Here is a 24,261-nt window from a genome sequence, read left to right on the forward strand (position 1 = left end):
TTAGGGGAATGACCAGCCCTTCTTCTCCTCATGTCCCCCAATTTGGAACAGTCTTCTAGACTCACTTAGTTCTGATTGACTAATTCCCACCTACTGAGAGCAATTACTTTCAAGTGGAATGGGGCAATCAGCAATCAATTGACCTCCACCCTTACAAGTCTATCTAAACCTAAATGGACCAAAGAAGAAATGAAGTGGAAAGAGGCCAAGAGTGTAAAGTTTGTAACAGAAGCTCTTCAGCAAAGAAACAGGAAGGAAAAATGGCCAGTTTTCTTGGGCCATTAACAGCAAGAATAGATGCTGAGTAAATGAATGAATGAAAGCAAAATCATTTATTAAGTGCTTACTATATTCTAGGCACTGTGCTAAGCCCTTGGGATAGAAAAGTAGGCAGTCCCTGTTACATTCTAATAGGAAGTTTTAGAAGCAAGTCAGACAGAACCTGAAGGATCAATGGCTTTTAAAAATATGCCTTAAGTTAAGAAATGATGAGGTTTGGGTGAGAGAAAAACGACCTCTGATGGAGAGTACAAGAAGGTACTTTCCTGAACACCCGATGGCCTAATTTGCAGCGCTTAAAAGAAAAAGGGAGCTCAAATAATCAGCAAGACAGAATAGTTGTTTTCTTTCAAACTTCACAACCTGAAAACCTCAGAAAAAGGAATTATGTGCCACTTATCAGAGTAAGTAAAGATGAATTCACAACATAAGAAGACAGAAATACCACACAGGATAAAAAAAAGTTATTTTAATCATTACAAAACCATGAGGTTTGGTGCATACTCACAGGGTCTCTTATAGGCATCTCCCCATGGACACAGCCTAGGGAGTTGGCTTCCAGGAGAGTCATGATAAAGTGCCTTGGAGAGATACAGGGGTAGGTGTAGACATTCTGAAAAAATGGTCCTGGTAAGCCAACTAGGGGGAAAAGAGGACGCTTTGGAGAATTTGGGTTTTGCAGATAACCAGTCTGGCATTGATGTCTTGGTGAAGGAGTACCTGACACAAAGCCTCATACAGTAGGATGCTGCATTTAGATATAAACATGGTTGAGCTAACTATGTAGGAATGAAGCTAACATCATGTCCTCAAGATGCTGGGCAATGGGGATGGAAGGGGAGGGGAGGAAGGAATTCTGAACTTTGATTCTGCCATATTTTCAAAGTAAATATACCTTTGTATAAGTTAATAGATGTAAAATATTTAAACAGAAATAGGGGTTAACAGTGGAGGCTCAAGTCAAAAGCAGTAGAGAAGAGATACCCCCCCTAACCCGTTAGTGTACTCTAGAATGTGCTTCAGGGTACAGTTTTGGCAATCTTTACTTGGTCTCCCCAGAACAGTGACTCAGCTTAAAGCTCCCTCCCCTTACAAGATATAGAAAATACTGATTTTGCATAGAAAAGCCAAGTAAATAGAAACTAGAGGAGAAGGGATGAAAGACAAGGACAATATGAAGCTGAGTAGAGGGAAAAGAGCTTCCAAGACTGAGGGAAAGGGGATTAGAAATCAGCTCTGGCCAGTCCCCAACACATTTAACCCAAGGAGGCTAATGTTGCCTAGGCTGGGGGGAAAATAGGGGTGTTATGATCTGTACAGTTGTGGAAGGGAAAGCGGCCAAAGAGTAAGAAGAATAGAAACAAGACATAAATGTCTGAGTGTACAAGGACAAGGCTGAAATACCAGAAGGCTAAGAGATAAGGCCTGATTAAAAACCTATCTCACAAGCAGATAAAACACTCATAAAGACAGGGAATTTGAGTAAAATGTCAAAAAAAAAATCCAGAGTACAATAACTATGCATACAATGAAGGAAAATAAACCAAAATTCCTGATCAAAATGAGAATTCTATGAAATATCCAGTGATCATTAAACAAGAGCAAAAAAATTCAACAACAATCAGCACAAATAAAATTACTGGGCTAAATTAAGCACAACTTAAGGTCAGAAATCAAAGATCTCAAAGCAAAATTTTAAAAGAACAAGAAATTATAGAACTTAGAAGACAAAATGAAGATCTCCAAAGAATAAAGGTTTTGAAAGAAAATGACAGATGTGGAACTTAAATACAGAAATAGAAGAAAAACAAAAGGTACCAACATTAAAAGAACATACAAATTCTATAAAAAACAAAAAAAAAATATCTTTAAGACAGGATATGAAGAGATAACTTAAGGACCAAACATCTCCAGTTAGAATACAACAAATTTTAAAAAAAACAAAACTGCCACATTGCAAGAAATAATTTTTAAAAATGGCCAAAACTTTTTAATACAGATAACAAAGTCCTTTTCATCAAATCCATCTACCAGTGTTGGGGGGATGGAAGTGAGGGAGGGCCTTGAAACTCCATATGATGGTTAAATTTCACAATTTTAGTAACAACAAATTTTGTAAGAATCCAGGAGAAAGATCTTCAAATATGAATTAACATCAATTTGAATAACCCAGAATTTATCCATAGTCACAAGAAACTGGAGGGAAGAATGGAATAGGATATTCCAAAAAGCAAAGGCATTCAGACTGGAATTATAACATATCCTTAAAAGCTGATCTTAATAGTGAACAGAAAAAGATGAACCTTCAACAAAAAAGAAGCATTTGAGTCATTTCTGGGTGTTCCCCCATACCCCTTTTCAGGATGAGACTATCTGATGTGCAAACACTCCAAACAAGAGAAACAAAGAGAAGGATAATTAAGGAAAGTTGAGAAAACAATAAATAAATTCTTCTATATTTCTGGCTTTTTTTTTCCTTCCGGGAAAGATAGGCTAAATTGAGAGCTAAAAGAAAAAAGATGAATCATCCAGGGACAAACAGGTTATAAAGGGCTAAAGATTTAAGATAGACTTTAAAAATCAGGAAAAGGGAATGAGCAAGAGCTAAATTAGTATTACCCTCATAGTCCCCTCAGACTACTTGGCCACTCCTAGATCCCTCTCACAGTCTTTCTGTATATAAGATACATTTCGCCTCCATTAAGGTGCTCAGATTCTTAAAATCTGGCCAATGGCTTATACTTATCGAGGTTTAGGGGTACTGGGACCCCAAAATAGCGAGAGCAAGAGACACGAGTCTTGCCCAAATGAATTCAAACCAAGTCTTCTTTCAGCTAAAGACAAGGTTTATTAGAACAATGATTGGGGTGAGTGAGATTCCTCGTGAGTTTGCACTACTAGCTAGATTTTAAGACTCAGCATTGGCTAAATTTTTAAAGAGAAAAAAGTCAGCAAAACTGATCAATACAAAATATATACAATGCAACATTCATTTTTATTGTTTTGTGGTTATCTTTTACCTTATTATTGTAGACATGTATATTAGGATTTTTTGTTTTGCTCTGATTATTTCATCCATCTGATCATGTAACAATTTCTGTTTCTCTGAATTCATCATGTTTTTTGTTTCAGCACAGTAATATTCTGTTACATTCATATACCACAATTTTTTAAACAATCGCAAATGATGAGCTTTTTGGCTTTCGTTTCCTAGCTACAACAAAAAAGCACAATCATCTTTTTAAAAATTATTTATTTAGTTTTAGTTTTCAACATTCACTTCCATAAGATTTTGAGTTTTAAATTTTCTCCCCCTCTCTCTCCTTTCCCCTCCCCAAGACAGTGTGCAATCAGATATAGGTTCTACTCATACATTCACATTAAGCATATTTTCACATTGGTCATGATGTATAAGCATTGTTTTCAATAAGGAAATAGTACAAGCTTTTCTAATAAAAGCAAGGATAAAGCAAAGATGGCTCTTTTCTCCACATTATTATTTGATGTAGTTTTACAAAAGCTACCCATAGCAATAAGAGATTAAAAACATAAACACTAGCAAGGGCACAAGAAAAGTTTATTTGCAGTTGACATAATAGTTTACTTAGAATGCCCCAAAGAATTAGCAAAGAATCAAATTTTTAAAAATGATAACTTCAGTAATGTATCAGAAAAAAACACCCTACAAAAATCATTAGTATTCTTATGGCAATAATAAAATACAAGATGAAGTAAAAGAAATGGAAAGGTCATTAAAATAATTATAAAATGCAAAAAAAATTGGGCTTATTTTATATCCTGCAACTTTGAGATATAAAATTTCCCCTAAGAACTACTTTGGCTGCATCCCATAAGTTTTGGTATGTTTTCACATTATGAAATTATCGATTGTTTTCAAGACTTCTTGTTTGCCCACTCAGGATTGGATTATTTAGTTTCCAATTAATTTTTAGTCTATATTTCCATGGAATTTTTATTGCATCATGACCTGAAAAGGATGCATTTAATATTACTGCTTTTCTGCATTGGGTTGTGAGGTTTAAATGTCCAAATAAATACATGGTCAATTTTTGTGTAGGTGCCATCTGCCATTGAGAAAAAGGCATATTCCTTTCAATACCCATTCAGCTTTCTCCAGAGGTCTATCATATCTAACTTTTCACAAAATTTTATTTACCTCCTTAACTCTTTATTGTTGATTTTATGGATAGATTTATCTAATTTTGAGAGGGGAAGGTTGAAGTCCCCCACTAGTATAGTTTTGCTCTGTATTTCTTCCTGTAACTCCCTGAACTTCTCCTCTAAGAACCTGGATGCTATACCACTTGGTGCATATATGTTAAGTATTGATATTACTTCATTGTCTATGGTACCTTTTAGGAAGATGTAGTTTCCTTCCTCATCTCTTTTAATTAGATCTATTTTTGCTTTTGCTTTGTCTGAGATCAGGATTGCTACCCCTGCTTTTTTTATTTCAGCTGAAGCATAATTTATTCTGCTCCAGCCTTTTACCTTTACTCTGTGTGTATCTCTCTGCCTCAAACGTGTTTCTTGCAAACTTCATATTGTAGGATTACGGTTTTTAATTCACTTTGCTATTCATTTCCATTATATGGAAATGTTCATCCCATTCACATTCATAGTTATGATTACTAACTGTGTCTTTGTCTCCACCCTATTTTCCTCCCATTTATACTTTTCTCTCTCCTTCTACCCTTTCTTTCCTCACCAGTGTTTCGCTTCTGATCACTGCCTCCCTCAATCTGACCTCCCTTGTATCAGCCCTTTTCCCTTTTCTTTCCCCTTTCCCCTACTACTTCTGCTCTGCCTTCTATCCACCCCCCTTCCTCTTCTTTCCCCTTTCTCCTCCTGTTTCCCTATAGGGTAAAACAGATTTCTATACCCAACTGAGCATGTATGTTCCCTTTTTGAGCCAAATCCAATGACAGTAAGGTTCATACAATGCTCATCCCCCTCCCTTCTTTCACTCTACTGTAATAGGTCTTTTGTACCATTTCATGTGATGTAATTTACTCCATTTGGCATCCCTCTTTCCTCTTCTCCAAGTACTATTCTTTTCTTTTTCCACCCTTTATACCCATACCCTCTTATATCACTTTTAACTGCTCTAAAAAAGATATAACTCTCAAGAGTTACAAGTATAAGGGGGCAGCTAGCTGGTGCAGTGGATAGAGCACCGGCCCTGGATTCCGGAGGACCTGAGTTCAAATCCAGCCTCAGACACATAACACTTACTAGCTGTGTGACCCTGGGCAAGTCACTTAAGCCCGTTGCCTAACCAAAACAAAAAAACAAACAAACAAACAAACAAAAAATAGTTACAAGTATCCTTTTCCCACGTAGGGATGTAAACAGTTTAACGTTATTGAATAACTTTTTTTTTCTTATTTACCTTTTTATGCTTCTCTTGAGTCTTGTATTTGAAGACTGAATTTTCTGTTCAGCTCTGGTCTTTTCATCAGGAATAATTGAAAGTCCCCTATTTCGTTGAATGTCAATCTCTTCCCCTGAAAGATTATGCTCAATTTTGCTGGGTAATTGATTTTTGGTTGTAATACAAGCTCCTTTGCTTTACAGAATATCATATTCCAAGTCCTATGATCCTTTAATATCGAAGTTGCTAAATCCTGTGTAATCCTGTGGCTCCACGATATTTAAATTGTTTCTTTCAGGCTGCTTGCAATATTTTCTTCTTCCTCTGATAATTCTGGAATTTGGCTATAACATTCCTTGGAGTTTTCATTTTGGCATCTCTTTCAGGAGTTGATCAGTGGATTCTTTCAATGACTATTTTATTCTATGGTTCTAGGATATTAGGAACTTTTCCTTGATAATTTATTGAAAGATGCTCTCCAGGATCTTTTTCAGGTAGTCCAATGACTCTGATATTGTCTCTCCTGGATCTATTTTCCAGGTCAGTTGTTTTTCCAATAAGGTATTTTACATTTTCTTCTATTTTTTTCATTCTTTTGATTTTGTTTGACTGATTCTTGATGTCTCATAGAGTCATTACCTTTCATTTGCCTAACCGTAGTTTTTAAGGAATTATTTTCTATTTTCTTCAGTTAGCTTTTGTACCTCCTTTTCCATTTGGCCAATTCTACTTTTTAAAGAGTTGTTTTCATCAATGGATTTTTTTTTCCATTTGGCCAATTGTATTTTTTAAGGAACTGTTTTCTTCAGTCAATTTTTGTCCTTCCTTCCCAAGCTGTTGACTCTCCCTTGCATATCTTTCATTTCTTTCCCCAATTTTTCTTCTACCTCTCTTATATGACTTCTAAAATCCTTTCTGAGCTCTTCCAAGAAGGATTTTTTGGGCTTAAGATCGATTCATTTTCCCCTTTGAGGTTTCAGATGTAGGTATATTGACAATGTTGTCTCCTTCTGAGTTTGTGTTCTGATCTGTGTCACCATAGTAACTTTCTAAGGTCAATGTTTGCTAATTTTTTGGCCATTTTGTAGCTTTTAAAGTTGAGCTCTCCTTGTGTGGCACAGGGGGCACTCTCCCAAGCTTCTTGTGCCTGGGGGTCAGTGGCCTGGTCACTTGCTTTGGGTGCTGGGGCCTCAGGTGCTGGCATCTTGCTCACAGCACTGGGGTGGTACAGCCCAAGTTGTTGTCTGGTTTCTGGGGCCAAAAACTTGCCTTCTGTGCTGGTGCTGAGGCCTCACAGCTGGCCAGCTGTGCCACTGCCCTGTTGAGCCAGGACCAAGGTGCCTCAGTTTCTGATCTGTGCTGTGGCTAAGAGCCTCCAGCTGGCTTGCCCAGACACCATCTGCTCTGGGCTGCGCTCCTCTTTTACCCAAGTGAGACAGACCTTTCTTGAAGTCCTTATAAGTTATCTTAAGCTGGAAATTGTTTCACTATCTTTTTGTAGGTTATGTTGCTCCAGAACCCACTTAGAGACTTGATTTAATGTTTCTGAAGGAAACTCGGGGGAGCTCAGGCAACTTCCTGATTTCTCTTGCCATCTTGGCTCCCACAAAAAATAAAAAAATACAAATTGGGAGCCAATTTACCAAGATATATATGTCATATTAATATTCTATAAAACACTCTATACAGAAATAAAGAATTACTTATATTACCAAAGGACAGTCATTTCTCAAGGTTGAGCTATGTCAATATAATTAAAATGATGATTTTACTTAAATCATTTTTAAAATAACTGCTATGCTAATCAAATTATCAGGAGGAAATCTATAAGGGTAGAAAAAATAACAAAATTTATTTAAAGGAATAAAAAGTCTAGAATCTTAAAGAAAATGATGAAAAGGTAGGAAAGAAGGGGATATCATATTTCCTGAGGTCAAACCATACTATAAGGAGATAATCATCAAAACTACTCGTACTGTTTAAAAAGCAGAAAAGTAGGTCAGTGGAAGAGATAGATAAGCAAGAATAAAAAGCAAATGAATTCAATAGCCAAGTGTTCAAAAGAAAATAAGAACATAATTTACTTGGGGAAGATGCAGTGACAAAAGGAAAAATAATGGGGGTGGGGCGAAGAAATATTGAACTTGAAACAGAATGCAAAGAGAAGATCTAAGGATTATAGATATTACAGAAAAGCATTATTTAAAAAAAAACCCTTTAATACCATACTCTTCAGAAATAATCCAGAAAATTTACCAAGAAATATTGGAAACAGATGATAAATATTAGAGAATCCACAGAACAAGTACACAAAGAAACCTAGAGTTTTAATTACTAAGAAACATTGCAGTCAGATTTCAGACTTATTATATCAAAGAACAAACTGTGCAGTGAGCAAGGAAAAAATTCTTCAAATTCCGAGGAGAAACAATCACAAAAATATAGGATTACTCTATAGTCATAAGAAACCAAAGGAAGAATTGGAATGTGATATTCCAAGGAGTAAAGGACAACAGCTAACACCTAAAAACAACAATTCCTTCATAGCTGAGGTAAAAACCAATGAAAACAGATTAATTTTCAGTAAGAGGGAAGCTTGAATCATTTTTTCTAAAATATACTTAGACGAGCAAGGTATTATATTTGCAAACTGAACAAATAGCAAAAAGTTAACTACAGCAAGTAATGAAAGATTAAGAAATGAAAAGTTTATTTTCATGTGGCTAGGGCAGGACAAGGAAATGAATGAGGTATACAAGGATAGTTTTTGTTTATTTTTCTTTTTGAAAACATGTTATACTCTATATATTATGTTGACTTTCTTTAGTGCAGGAAAGATTGTTTACTTACTATACGTACTTTCTCTACTCCATTGCACAGTTATTATATTTTACAAGGTAATGTTATTAGAATTTCTCACTGTTAGAATTTCATACCTGAAACTTTAGAAAAGGCAGCTTGCTGTTACATCTATGCATCTTTGGGGGTTTGAAGGAGGGATTTTATTCTTTTGATGGTGTGAAGAGGAACTGTTTTGGGGCAGTGAGGTGGTGTAGTAGATAGAGCACCAGCCCTGGAGTCAGGAGGACCTGAGTTGAAATCCTGCCTCAGACACATGATACTCACTAGCTGTACGACCCTAGGCAAGCCACCTAACGCCGACTGCCTCACAAAAAAACCAAAAAAGAAACTACAGAGGAACTGTTTTTTTAAAAAACTAGGTTGGAAACTCTGTAACTATGTATAAAACTTTTGGGATTAGTTTTTTGTTTTTAGCAATAAAGCAGTAGGGGCTGGGAATGAAAGGAAAAAAACAAAAACATATATCCTGGTCAGGTTTTTCTTCATTTCAAACAAAACTTTCCCTTTTTACTAAAAACCTGAATGTAAAAACTTTCATTGAGAAAGCAAAGAGAATATCAGTGGATTAGAGGATCAAAAGATTAAAAGTTATAATGGGAAAATCAGAAAAATAGGTGAATAACAGGAATTAATATTTAAAGGAAAAACCTCAACTTCTTATTAAAAAATCCATAATATGCAGGATAGCATAGGATAGACTATTGAGGCACAAAACACAGAGGTAGAAATAGGAATTGGGTATATCCAGTAGTAAGGGCTTGATAATTAAACCAGGGAAAGAAAACCAAGAAAGAAGACGATAGATATCCCCAATGAATATCAACATATAAATTTTAAATAAAATATTAATAAGGGGCTATTACAACATATTAAAAAAATTATATACACCATGAGTAGGTTAGATTTATACCAGGAATACTGGGTTGGTTCAATAGTAGATTCAATAATAATATCAATAATAGATTATTAGTTGGGATCTACCTACTGTTATCTAATATTAATAAACAACAAAACACATGGTTATATCAATAATACAGAAAATGTTTTTGACAAAATGCAATACTTATTTTGAAAACTGTATTACAAAACATAAGAATATATGGATCTTTCCTTGCAGTGGTATGTAGTAACCATCTAAAGCTACAAGTCAACATTCCATACAATAGAGACAAATCAGAAGCCTTTCTAATATGATCAAGGGTATGATAAATTCCACTGAAAATAACTCCAAAATACATATCTATGACAACCCACCAACACATAGAAAATTTTGTAAATATAACTACAAAATACCCTCTATAAAAATAAAGGGAGACTGTTTCTAGAAATGACAAGAGAAGACGATGATCTACTTTATCTTGACTCTGGCCACAGTAAACCTAAAAACTCATAATCTTACAGGCCAAAAATAGATTCCCCTTGACTTATTAAAGGGCAATTAAGTGCTGTAGTCATTAATGAGCCAGGGCCAGAACAATCAGATTCAAGAACAAGGATATTCCTGGGAACTAGAAAGACACCTCCATATCTTGTTCCTCCATTCCTCACAATGGGCCTGGGATCAAAATGAAGATGAGGCCAGATATAGCATTCTTAGAATTCCACCTGGCATTACCCAGGCCAACTAGTTAGTCATGTAAGCTCAAAACTATAAGAAATCTTAAATGAAAATGATCTTTGTCAGGCACACCCTGAATGATTTTTGGAGCTATTAACTGGTCCATCTATTCTAGGAAGATTTGTATGAATTGATGCAGAGTAAAGCAGAACCAAGAAAATACACGAAATGACAACAACAATGTAAATGAAAAGATCACTTCAAGGAAGTTTGACTCCAAGTATGAAAAAAAAAAAACAATGATAGTCTTGGAAAAGAAATAATGACATATACTTCCTACCTCATGGCAGTTATCATATAGAGGCATATATAGGGCAATATATCACATATATTATCAGAAATGGTCTCTATATCAGTTGTCATATTGAAGCATTCAATGTGGAGGAGGGGAGGTGGGAAATAATTGATGTAAAGAGAAAAAGCATCAATAAAACTTATCCAAAAGAGAAATAAAAATAAAACTCATGAAGAAGACTAGCATATTGTGAGGGGCAGATCCTCTATGGAGGTGAGCAACAAGAATTGTACAGAATGAGTAGCAGACAGATTAAGCTGAATACCGCTGAGAGTGTACCCATCTTAACAGCATCACAGATCTAATGAAATAATGACCTGCTTCATTTCTGCTATTCCCACACTGATGTATGACAACCAAAGTATACACTATTGGTGGTCTTTGGCACTCCAGCTCCCCTCAAGAACCAGTCTGCTCTGCTGACCTTCAGCTCATGTTCTATGTCCCAAGGTCCCTGGCTATTCTAAGGTAACAGAATTTAGTAATGAGGTCTGGGACATGAGTATAGCTAGGGAGAGTTCAGAAATTCTTTGTCAACATAGCAACTACCTCTTTAAAATAACATTCACATGCCTAGAGACATGCCTGAAAAGTTGAGGAAAATGCAAATTCGCCACCACCCCCAACCCAGACATAGCTAAAACATTCAGGAGCACAAATACACAAACACACCTCCATTCTCGTCTGGCCAGCCACTTCCTGCCCTTGACCTTGCTGAACAAGCTACAAAATTACATCCCTGCCACACAGAACCTCCGAAACACCACTTCTGCTCAGGGCCCCTAGCTTATTACAGTAATCTGGCCCCAAGGTATCATAATACCCTTATCCAATATAGCGTAGTGTAGTTCTGCATTTTTTTTCAGCAGCCCCAGAGCTGAAATAAGGGATGAATCAAGGCTGAAGTCAAGTGAGACAAAAGCTACTCTCCCTTCAAGTACTATTACAGAGACTTTTCAATCTATCCCAGAGGCCAAGTTGAGGATGGGACCTTTGTTGATGGTGGCATTTTAACTGACCATTCAACTCTTCCTGTTGCATCCAAATTCACAGCAGATTTTCTTTTCTACTTACCTCTGCCACTCTGTGGGTTGAACTGAATCGAGGTTGCAAGCCAGCCAAAACACAGTGTTGATGAGTGGTATTAAGATCATCTAAAGACCGATTACAAAACAAACAAACAAAAAAAAAACAACTTAAACCAGAAGGGAACAAATTAACCTTATTACATTATTATTAATTACATAATACCAGCCAACAATGAGCTATATATTACCATGTACTACCAACTGGAGAGAAAAAGCACATCGTAAGTTCAGTACTCGAGGAAAACAAAAATTATTTTAGAAGTTGATATTCTGTAAAGAAGCTCTCTTCACAAATATTCTTACTTTCTCCCCCCCATTGGATTCCTTTTTAGAATATAACTATATTTTCAGTTTCTGAGACAGCTTGTAAGTTCCTACATTACTGTAAGCTAGCTTTCACCTCTGCCCAAGGCATTCTTATTTCCTCTTCCTCAACTCAATGTCCTCTTTTCCCCATCAATTTTTAGGCAATGGACCAGTCAATACAATAAATTGCCAAGTTTCAGATGAACACAATTCAAGCCTAGACCTGCATCATGAAAGAATTGAGAGCATAATATTAATATCAAGTTCCAAGTAGGATGTGTAGCATCAGGAACCCAATTACTCAGTCAATTCAGAAAAGACACCATGTTCCTTTAGATATAAAATCATTTATTGGAAAGATGAGTACCTGGTCCTTCTTGTCTAGCAAGAAATTATTTCCTGTACTACCACAGACTAATTTTCTGGATAATCAACAATCAAAAAAATGGCTCCTCTCTATTGCCAAAATCAACCAATCAATAAAAATTTATTAAACACCTACTATATGCTACGCACTGTGTGCTAAGCACTAGGGATAAAAAAGGAGGCAAATGACAGTCACCGCCCTTAAGGACCTCACAATCTAATGGAACCACTGTACACTTTTTGTGTCAATAAAAATTACTACAAAATTTGTCTTGAAACAACATGAAATTGAGGAGATATAGCCCACAACAGACCAACTCCTAGAAGATTCTCCTTTGATAAGTTCATGCTGCTGAGAAAATTGAACTGATTGTGTATCATTTTCTTATTGATCCTGGTACAACCAATGGCTTTTGTCCTGTAACTGCTTAAGTTGTGGTTCTTTGTATCTGTACTTGGTTTAGAATTCAGCTGGCCTGTAATAGGTTAAGTTTGGAAATCCAGCTCTCCAGATAATCACTGATCTATTCTTGCCTCAAGGAACTTAGCTGACCTTGGGGGATGGATAGGAACACAAGGGAATCGAGACTAATATCTTTACACCATCAAGCTACCCTTGAAGGATGTCTGGTTTGCTGTCCAAAAGTCTGGGCCACTATCTTGCACCTAGACTCAAACAAGAAGTACTTCTTGGTCTCAGGAGAGGAGGAGGGGGTCATTACTAGCCCTCGTTACCAAACTTCCAACCAATCATGTTTTTTCCTGTACCTCACTCTCTAACCAATCATGTTGCCCTCAAACCTGTGATGTCATCTACCCTGTTCTCTTTTTTGTTCTGTACTCTCCAAAACCTATAAAATAGAAGTTTTCTCAGGGTCCTTGGCATAAATGGGGGCAAGCCACCGACCATTTACTGACAGGCACCACTGCCCCTGTTAATAAATATTATCTTGCAGGGAAAATTGCCTCATTTTACCTTTTTGTTAAATTCCAAATGCTATATTGCCCAGTTCCACATCTCAACATCATCAGCCCAATTCTCCTTTCTTCCTTAAAGGCTGCTTATATCTGAAATCAGTATAAATTTAGTGTAGGTAGAACCAAGGAAAAGGATTGAGTCTATATTGTATTAAAAACTAAGATGCTTTGAAAATGCCCACAATTTAATATTACACCATCCAATCTTTTCCCACCTTTGGATTGGGCCAATGTTTTCCTTGGTATGGGTAACTCAAGCAATACAGATCAGCATTTGTTATGCAACTTACAAGTCTTAGAAAGTGTCCCAGGGTACTGTGAAGTTAAATTACTTGTCCAGAGCCACAGACGTAGTACACATGAAAAGGAGGATTTGAACTTGGGCCTTCCCGTTTCTAAGGGCCAACTTTCTACGTACAATGCCATGCTGCCTCTCACCCAATCTTTAAAAAGTATTTAATAGCTACATTCCCGGCAATGAAAATTCCATATAACTTACTATACTTATTCCACTGTGTTTTGGAGTCTGGAAATGACATAAAATAAGAATTTTTTTTGGAAATGCATAATTCAATTCAAAAGATTAAAGCAAATTATTTTAGAAGAAGAAAGTTCAAATCGAATATCCTCTCCAAAAAATGGAGGCTGAAAGGCCAGAACTCTAACCCCATTTACTCTTTCTCCAGAAACTTGGTATAATACCCACCTAAATATGACTAGCTGACTTTGGCTACTGGGGTGGGGGGGTGAGGGAACAGAGGAAGAAGCTTTCCTGTTTGGGAGGTGTGAGGGATAGAAAAGAAAAAGGTAGCATTCATGTCACATGTTTGCTTAAAACCTGGCTCAGGTTGGGTAATGAACATTTTTATGGGTTCTAGCCAGGATCATAAGAAATGGAGAAACAGTCACTGCAGACAGTGATACCTGAGTCAGAAAGAGTCAAGATTAGTCTTGCAAATCCCAACTGAATCCTAGTAACTTCTGTGTTATTAATACTAAGAACCACAGACATCATTAAGGAGAAACCATCCTAATGAACAGATTTGTTAAGTGCTTTTGTTCCTTTCAGTAGCAACTAATCTGATTCGGTCCATGTGGCAAAAAAAGTATTAGAAGTATTACTCTCAGGTTTGCACCTTCATTTAAACTCTTGGCAACCCTCTAATTGAGGAACTCTCTTGAAATTGCTTCCAACTGTCTCTAATCCTTTATGACTTTCAGAAAGAACCTAGCAATTTTAATTTGAGAGTTTGTAATTTGTCTAAAACTCTAATTGCATAAAAGTGGCTGAAGATTCATGGAGTGTATGAGACTTCATGGAGTCTCAAAGGATATTTGAAATGGCAGTTCCAGTCTTAAAAGATTACTTTTTATTTTTTTATTGAAGAAACATGAAAGCGCCACTTGTTAATGAGACATGGATTGTTGGCAGAAAAGAATGCCAATGACATTGCAAAACACAATTAACCAATGGCCTTTTGTTCTACAATTAAGAAACTCAGACAGTCTAGAAAACTTATTCAACAAAATAGAGAAAGAAAAAAGCTCCATCTTTGGCTACCTGGTGGTTGAGTATGACATGCCACATCAATGTGGAAGCCAAATTCTGAACACCAGTGTCTAGCCCTTCATACTAGCATGAGCCTTTTTTCACACATGAGGTACTCCAGCAAGACAGGCAAAACTTGCCCTGGCCCTTACTACTACTGAACTCTTCATTGCACATGTTCCATTCCCCGCCCCAATAATCCCCCCAACTCAGTGTCTGCTAGATCACATCACTTCTACTAAGTGCCCTTTAAGTTAAAGTAAATGTGCATCAATGGCAAACACACTTTATATTGGGACGCCACTCTGGTACTTTCTATAGTCACTAAAGTTTTCATCCCTGACACCTCTTCAATCTTGATATTTGCATCAAATCTTGGGAGTATTGCAGAGATTACTAATATGAGAGAATTTCTATACTGAACAGCAAAAGGGGCAATACACAGGGTCCTTCTGCCTTTGAACAGATATTCACACTGCTGTAAAAAGGCAGAGTTCCAGAAGCACATACCCAATGATATAATATAGTGTGGCCTTGCAAAAAGCAGGCCCACATCTCTTTATCAATCCTCCCCAAAGGGAAAATGATAGCAACATAATGTAGTTTTCAAAATGCTGAATTCAGTATCAGATGGCCTGATTCTAAGCTATAATACTCACCAGCTGTGGTGACAATGGGTAAGTCATTTCACTTCAGTTTACTGTTACAAAACAGGGGCAGGGAGGGAGGTAAGGAAAAGTCAGGCATAACAACGCCTAAAATTTCTTCTTGCTCTGATATTCTAGGTTTCCATGGTTATTTGATAACTAGCCAGATCCAACCAGGTATTTGTTTTCTAAGGGTAAATGTGATATTGTGGAAGACAAATTAGTTTTTAGGACATACAGGGATCATTAAGTCATTCCACAAAGGAAGTAAATATGGAAGTTCTTTCCTTTTTCAGGATAGAAGTTGTCTAACTCCATAAATCTCACCACAGATACCATTTTCCACAGGAGCATAACCTCTTTCAGTAGGCTAAAAGAGGGATGAGGGTGACTCCAAGCTGCAAAGTTTAAACTTGTTTTTTATCCTTTGATGGAAGGCCTGGCTATCCTGCTGAGGTGTTGAGGGAACTGAATTCTTGAGGTTAATAATTCATTTTCACAACTTTAAATGTACATAGGGAAATTTAATCCCACTTCAGATGGAGCTGGTTTAACCTGGACTTTGTTCCTCAAACCTCCTCCCCTTTCTTTCCCTGCTTTCCTCCTCCTCTTCCTCCAAACCTCTCCACTTTACACTTTGTAACACTTTTAACCATTTTCCAAAGAGGTTTGAGAGTAGGAGGGACTAGAAAGATGTGGAAAAGGGGTGGAGCTACATTCAGATAGACAAGGAGAGCCTATGAAAAGTAGGATAGGCTGAAGGGCAGAGAGAATAAAGTATTCTTCTGCTTCTCTCTCTGTGGAGGCTTATCAGCCTACCCTAGTGTCCCCTGGCGAACAGAGCTTTCCATATGAAGTGAAAGAGTACAAAAACAGAAGCTGGTAAGAGCCCCTGATTTCTGTTCCTCCATATAATTTGCTTACCTTCATCCCTCTCTCCCTATTTCCCCAAGTTTTCCACCAGACATCTGGGAAGAAGCCTATTGGTTCGTCTCTGAAACCTGAAAAGACTTAAAAAGCTAGGCCAATGAGAAGCACCAGGGAGGGAAAACGGGCATTCACGAAAGGGTGGTCTGTACTTAGACTAACTGCAAGAAATACTGGGGAACCCACCATGATGGTTTGATCAAACTCTACTACCATTCAGGTCTGTAAAATCAGATGGAAATGCTGACTGGGCTAAAAATTGACTGAAAGAATAATTTGATAGAAAACAAATTCTACTGGGATCAATGTTACTAAGCTCTGCTAGCAAAAGCTTAACCTGACTTAATTATACTTGGAAAGTCAAAATCATTCCTGGTACACTCAAGAGCTCAAAGCCATAACACAGGCTGTGGAAAATAAATTGGCTTCCTCCATTGCATGCCTTCATCCTCTTTGAAAAGATCACTAATGACAGAGAGTATGTAGTAGGAACCCAACCCAGCACAAAGCATCAGAGCATCACAGAAATTGTCAATGCTTTTAGACCAAGGAAAAGCAATACATGACAATCTTCTACTAAAATTCTTTCCCCATGATATCTCAGTGTGGTATGGGAGTAAGCCTGTGTTAACTAAGGTTATGTCAGAAAAACTCAAGCTCTCGCAGGTCCACTATCAAACCGGGGGTGGGCTCTATCGTTCAAGAAGCAGCCTCATTAAGCTCACAAAAGAATATGAATTTTCAGTCAGCACAACTCAGAAAGGATATCAACTTAGACAAAGAGGGATTGAGATCTCTGTGGAAAACAAATTTACGTTTCCTTGAAGTACAGAATTAAGAAATAGATGAACATACAAAAATAATGTGACTTTATTATCCAAAGACGCTAATCCCTGGTCAAGGGATTTTCCACAAGCCTCTCTCTGCAGACAGACCCTAGTTAGGTGGAGTTAAGAATAGCACTAAGATCTTACAACTTTATAACGACTTACTCATTTTCTGACAAAATGCATGGCCTTAGCTGGGATGCGGCCACCGCAAGAGCTCAGACTTAGCTCTGGACTGCGTGACAAGTGGATGTTTGTTATTGCAGTCCGGGTTACATTACTGATACACTGTCCTCCCCGAGTCCTCCAAGGAGAATGTGAGCTCCTTGGAAGTAAAGACTGTTTCCTCTTTGGTTTGGTAGCCTCAGCTTCTAGCACAGACTAGGCACTTAATACACGCATGCTGCATTGAAATTAATTTCAACCTCACCTTCCTCATCTAGAAGATGGACACAATAAGACTGGCCTCACCATCATGAAGCGGGTTTTGGTCCCACCTTTCACCCATTTTGGTGGTGACTGTGATCCAAGATACTTCAAGGTAACTTTCTAAAACTAAGTTATAGAACAAGTATTGATCTTACACTGAGAGAGGGAACAGCTCACTGGGAGCTCCTGACCTTATGAAATCACAGGTCCAGATTAAAGAAAACAAACAACAACAAAAAAGGAACTACTTCACAAGGCTATTATGGAGGAAACTCTGTAAATCTTAAAGCAATATATAAATGTGAGCTATCACCAGCAACATACAATCTGATGTTACATTGGTTATCTCACTAAGATAGAAAGGAATATAGCAAAGATTGTTAAATATCTGAATAGATTAAAGGCTGAGAAACATACTTTCTGGATATTCCTAAGAATCAGATACATAATCATCTCTTTCTGGGGAGGGTCATGAAACTGTCCTACATAGTTATATATAGGATGAAGAGGTAAATGATCTCTTAAGGTCTTTTCCAACCAGATATTCCAAGTAGGCCCTTGTCCAAAATTAGGTCACTGCAGAGTAATTCACCTTGCCTGAGTATTTACTGAGTACCTAGCATGTGCAAGATGACACAGGAAAAAAAAAAGACCAAATCAAATAGAATGATACAGGAGGGGATGATATGGATATTAAAAAAAATTAAATAGCATATATACAGCCTATATCAAATTGCTTACCAAGGGGGGAGAGAAAAAAGGAAGGGAAAAAATTTGGAATTAAAAATTTTATTTTAAAAAATGAATGCTAAAAATTGTCTTTACATGTAATTGGAAAAAAATAAAATACTATTTAAAAGAAGAAAAAAATAGTATAATCAATCAAAAGATGGTTGAAATTAGAAAAGAGGACCTAAGTTCAAATCCTGGTTTCCCCCCCCCCCTTGAACTTCTCTGGACCTCAGAGCCCTCAGTGGTATAAGAAGAATGGACAAGGTGACTTCAAACATCTCTTCCAGTACTAAATCAGTGATATAAGCTACAAAGCAAAATGTGGTAAGTGTGTCTCTCCACTTCTCCTAACACACCTTAGCTCAAGGATGGGAAACTGATTTAGAGTCTGTATAGACGAGAACTCAAAGAATAGTTAGAAGTGCTCCAATTCTCCCATTCAAAAATGCCATCAGTGTCTTGTTAGTTGAATTAAATCTTGCACAGAGCTGGGGATTTACTCCTAGGTAAGTAATCCACAAGTTCTACTCTTTTGACATAATTGATTAGTGAAGAGGGGCAGGGAAAAAGTAAAAAGACTGCCTTCTGTCTCAGGGTGGAGAGGGCAAATAATCTCACAGAAAAGTGCCTGGGAGCAGACGCCCTGCTCCTCCACTCAGAATTCATTCAATTACACCTACACCTCTGATTTCACCTGGGTGCAAAAAGAGATAGAGACCAAGACAACCTGTTTATGTTTATATGCATTTCTGCCTAGGTCTGCACTTCTTCGTATATTTTAGAATGGAAATTTCAGGAGGCGAGAAATATCCCATGGCCTGCGAGAGCTGAACATGAAGCAATAAACATGGCAATAACAGAGAAGGTAGGAAAAGCCTAGATTCATATTGGACGAGCAGCTGAAACTGTGCTGTCACCTTTCTACTTTTCAAAGTGAAAAGAAACATGACAGGTGCTCATTTGGCTGTTCAAGCACTTTCCACTTAAATGGCAATTCCTCAAGCTTACCAACTGCAGCCTGAAGTTATAATTTATTACTGTCTCTCCATCCTCCCTAGGCCCCAGCAGAAAGCAGAACACAGCACCTACATTTCAAGACCCCCGAGATGTAGTAAAGTATAATTATTTTGAATTTATGATTAAGTCATAAATTACATGTACATTTAACCTCAGTTGGCCAGTTGAGAGTGGGGGATGGGGGTCAGAGGAAGAGACAACAAAAGCCTTTTGCTTTATATAGTATTTCTATATGGAGGTGAGACTGAGTGAGTGCCACCTGGTGGGTTGACAAAGATACCACAGTCTCAGAGGTCAGTTCCAGAAGGACCCTAGTTAGAACCTTTGACGTCCATAACACCATTCCTCCTTCCCGTTCATGGGGCAATTACACAAAGTGCCCCAAGTTAATGACTCAAAAAAAGTAGAGCTGGTGCTAATCTCCATGTTATTTTGCATCCCATTTTCAGGTTGCTCCAGGTCCTGCTCCTTACACATTAATCCTCCAAGCCCCAGCTTTCCTAAGGAAGTCTAACACAATCTATAAAAATTACTCTCGGAGTTCTATCTAGGTATAACCCATCCATAACTGTGATTACACTGCGGTCACTACAAAACACTGATTCAGCAACTTACAGATACAGACTCATTTAACCCCACTGATAAAAGTGGTGAGATTTCCTTTCCCTGTACCCTGGATGTCTAAGGAAAATGTATATCAAAAGGTTAGGCAAAATTTACCGAGTAAGGCAGGTTTAGAACTCAGAACTCCTTAATCACTTGTGCTGTCACCCCACTTAACATGGTCCAAGAGAAAGTCAGAGGATATTAGATCACTTACTCTAACCCCTTGATTTTACATGCAAAGAAACTGAGGCCCAGAAGTTCACTGACTCACGCAAGGATACACAAGCTCTTAGGAGTAGAGGCCTGACTAAAATCCAGGCTTCTTGACCACAAATTCAGAAACAAGGACATCATTTGTATATACTATGAGTATTCTTCCTTGGCAGGTGAAGAAAGCAGCTGACTGCTGGAAGTTTGGTCACACTAAAATGAAACTCAGGTAGATTATAGGAAACAAAGGTATAGAGAAACAGTTTAAATAAGGAGGTAGATACATTAAAAATAGCTTACCTAGAAACACTCATGCCTAAACAGGCTTCAGCCCTTACCTTTGCTCCCCTCAACACCCCACCTGTAGGACTAACTCCTAATTAATAAAGATAATGTCTTGATGCTTCTCAAACTTTAGAATCTACCCCACCAAAAACAAACCCATAGCTTGTCTCCAAGCTGCTTTAAGTCCCTAACTCCCAAGCAGCATTCAGTCAATGGAAAACATCTGGGGCAAAGTAAATCATCCTTCTTTGAGAAAGACCAGAGTGTATTTTTCCCCCCACTAAGTGTGTTTTGAAGTCATGGTCTGAAAATTAGTGAAAATTGTAAATCTGCTTGCAAATCTGGTCATGTCTAACTCCGAGATTAGGGCAAAGATTCCAATTTAAAAGTAAAACCGTGACAACCCCAGTTAAGTGTGTCCTCAGGCACAGCCAGCGGGGCCTTCACTCACTTCCCTGGACTGTGGATTTATTACAGGTACCCGACACGTTCCCCATCAGACACCCCTGGAGTATGTACTTGAGACAGCAGGGTTCAGTCTGCACTTCCTCTGTAGACCAATATATTATTATAAATTGAGCTAAACTGTTTCCTTTTCATAAGTGCTATGAAGTTCAGATTTCAGTTATCAGCAGGCAAAGCTGAGGTCCCTCCGTGGGGCTACTTATGCTATTTGTTTTTTAAAAGCAGTGAGAAAAGGTAACATTAGTTCCCAGTCACTTCTGGAAAGGGGAAGGGGAAGAATGCCTTTTGTATGTAAACAGAGCATCTTAACAAGAATTATTTAACTATTGAATTTAGGTAAACAGTTCTGTGCCTGGCATGGTTCACTATGACAAGATGCTTCCCCAAAGTCTAAAGGCAAGAGCTGAAAAATCGAGGATGAGGGCTCATGTAAGCGACTTTATCTCTTTTTCTAAAGGACAACAACATGCCTGTTTACAATCTGGAAGAATGGTAGAAACCTAATGGCTATCATAAGTATATTACTGTAAGCACAGTGAAGGGGAAACAGTACTGGCTCTGGAGCCAGACGACCTGGGTTGAAATCTTGCTTTTAACGTTTACCATCTTTTTGACCTTGGGGAAGCCAAACTTCTCTGGGACTTGGTTTCTTCTTCCTCTGTAAAAATAAAGGAGCTGGACCCCAAGGCCCCTGGGATCCTTTCCAGGTCTACATCTATGATCTTCTTGCCTTAAAAAGCTGCAGTACAGTAGACTGAAAGAGAGAGCACCGGACTGAGAATCAGGAGACATGAGTTCAGATTCTGCCTCAGACAGTGAAGCATGTTAAATACTTAAGAGTTTCATCTATAAAATAGGGACAATGTTGAACTACCTATGAAGACCACTGTTGTGAGGAAAGTGCTTTGTAAACATTCAAGTGCCATATAGAAAGGTGAGATGTTTTCCCTTGGCCATATCCCTGGCCAAATTGCTACAATATCTGGAACCAGAACAAGCCTAATACCCAAGGACAGTCTTTGGAAAGAAACTATTATTCCCTCTCCTCAAATAGAGGGGAAGAGTGGGCATGGGGTGACCCCCCTTTTTCCTCAAGGATAATAACCCCCCCAATGGAGAGTGGTGAGGAATGGGGACCTTCTAGCAAAAAAAAACTCCTAAGGATGGCAACTGTCTGTCCTTTGTTTTGAAGAAGTCCAATGACATCACAGGTGATGTCCTGACTTGTACATGTGAATTAGATTTAAGTGAAGCAGAGTTGCACAAAGTCATCAGTCCCATTCTACCTAGCAGAGTCATCAAAGTCCAGTGGCAGGACAAAAGGCAGGAATACTGGCACTGGCCTGGGATGTACACGATGACCTTGGCGTCTTCGATGGCTGACTAAGCTCTAAGAGCTCCACGGTGCCATTGGAAGAAACTGCTCTCACCCACCCCTTCTACCAGGGGAAGTCTTCACTGCTTCCAAGTGTTCCCAATGGGAGTCCTCAGTGGCTATTCCTCTAGGGTCCTTCTCCCTATAACTCTTCCTTTCTCTAATAGCAACTATGTCTTGGCATCTAAAAAGTTCAGTGTTACTGTCTCTGCACCAAGGCTAGAAAGCAAGCCTGGGCAGGCAGGCCCTCTGCTGAGGCCTCTAATTGGGGCTACGGTGCTGGGCAGCTCTAACAGCACTCTGGAGGAGTTCCTTCCAATGTTTATAATACCACACGGTGTCATTCTCCTAGCTATAGCCTGATTCCCTTCTGTTCTGCTCCGAGAACAGACATCCAGGTCCACTGACTCTCCCTTGGATCAAGATGCTTGATCACATTCCCCAAAGATGACGGCCCAGTATTTCATGCAGTAAACCCCATCACGCCTTCCTGTCAGTGTCTGAACTCAGCTATCTGTGAACTCTTGGCAACAGCCCCACATTCCTTTTCCTAACCAGTAGGCCACAGGGGCACATACACAAATCAAGTCCCAGGAAGTTTTTCTTTCCATCAAACTTCAATTTGCCCCTTTTTTTCTTCCATCCTCATTCTGCCCTCTGGGGCCAAACTGAAAAAAATCTAATCCTTCTTCTAGGTGATAGCTCTTCAAACATGAGAAGGGAACTATCACATACCCCTACTCAGTTCCTCCAGCTAATCCTCTTGTGGAATGAACCTCTGTCATCTTGGCTATCCTCCTCTGGAGATTCTCCAGCTTATCAACAATTTTCCTAAAATGTGGCTTACGGTACTCGAGATATGGTCAGACAAGAGCAGGGTATAGCAAGACCTCTGGTTCCTTGTTCATGGACTCCAAGCTTCTCTCAATGCAGCTAAAAATCCTATTACCTTTCTTAGCTGCCACATCATGCTTTGAGCTTGTAGTCCACTAAAACCCCCAGATCTTTTTCAGAAAAAGTACTGTCTAGCCGTGTCTCTCCCAGTTACAATTCCTTCTGGCACAATGACATTTCATTATATTCATATGCCACAATTTGTTCAGTCCTTCCCTTACAAGCACATAATCTGTTTCCAGGTATTTGCTACCAAAAAACATGGTGTTTCCTAACCTCAAAGCAAACACATGAGCGGATTCCCTAGGAAGCCAGGGGCTAGAGAGTCCCCAAAGAAATGGAGACAATGAAAAAATTATGCACAGAGAACCTCTGCGGTCAAAGAAAAATATCAGCCTACCCATTATACACAAGGTCTCAGAATGGGAAAAAAAGGCGTTATAAGACAACACACATAAACACATACACACAAAACATACACCCCAAAAAGGTGGGAACAAAGCCCTGTAAACTTTTAGGCCTCTGTTAGACAAACTCCTTATGAAACATCTTTTCATTAAGAATTAAAAACCAAAGGAAAGACCTATGCTGTCAGGACAGCTGCTTCCTGAGGCCATAAGAAGGAAACTAAAGTCAAATCCAGGAACAAACTTTTCATAACTAGAAACCTGCCTAGCAGGGAAATACTCCAAAAATTTCAGAGCAGGTTAGCCTGCGACTGATAGAAATCAGCATTTAGCAATTCTGATGAGGTATCCCAGAGTACAGAGCACATTGGGGGACTTCAGTAAATTAGGGTTAGAGCTTTTCTCCATTTTACTCCCGAGAAGAGATTGGGGGAAGAGGAAGAGGTCCATACAAGAGTGAAAGGGAGAGAGGGAGCGGGGAAGAAAGATCCACAAAAGGGTGCCAGTATGTCAAAGGGTCTTGTTTAAACTGTTCTGATCTGTCAGCTCCATTAAACCTGGATGACATCTGAGCTCCTCTCTTAAAGAAGAGTACTGGATTTGGGGACATGGGTTCAATTCATGGCTCTGCCATCTAACAGCTCTGATACCATGGACAACTTACTTATCAAACTTGCTGAGCCTCAGCTGCATCAGTAAAATTG

The 24,261-nt window shown here is 38.4% G+C and overlaps 1 protein-coding gene across 3 annotated transcripts in view; it reads right to left on the bottom strand.

The window, feature by feature from the left end:
- The window catches only part of FTO (FTO alpha-ketoglutarate dependent dioxygenase), a 418,955-nt gene that overhangs the window by 245,756 nt on the left and 148,938 nt on the right, over positions 1-24,261 (bottom strand). For all 3 annotated transcript variants that reach the window (XM_020985190.2, XM_020985192.2, XM_078150063.1), the window contains exon 5: positions 11,524-11,603. In XM_020985190.2, the coding sequence (XP_020840849.1) occupies positions 11,524-11,603 (80 nt within the window). The remainder of the gene's footprint in view (positions 1-11,523; positions 11,604-24,261) is intronic.

The sequence above is a fragment of the Phascolarctos cinereus genome, unplaced genomic scaffold (assembly GCF_003287225.1).
Source record: "Phascolarctos cinereus isolate Bilbo 61053 unplaced genomic scaffold, phaCin_HiC Scaffold_2;HRSCAF=192, whole genome shotgun sequence".
Lineage (NCBI taxonomy): Eukaryota > Metazoa > Chordata > Mammalia > Diprotodontia > Phascolarctidae > Phascolarctos > Phascolarctos cinereus.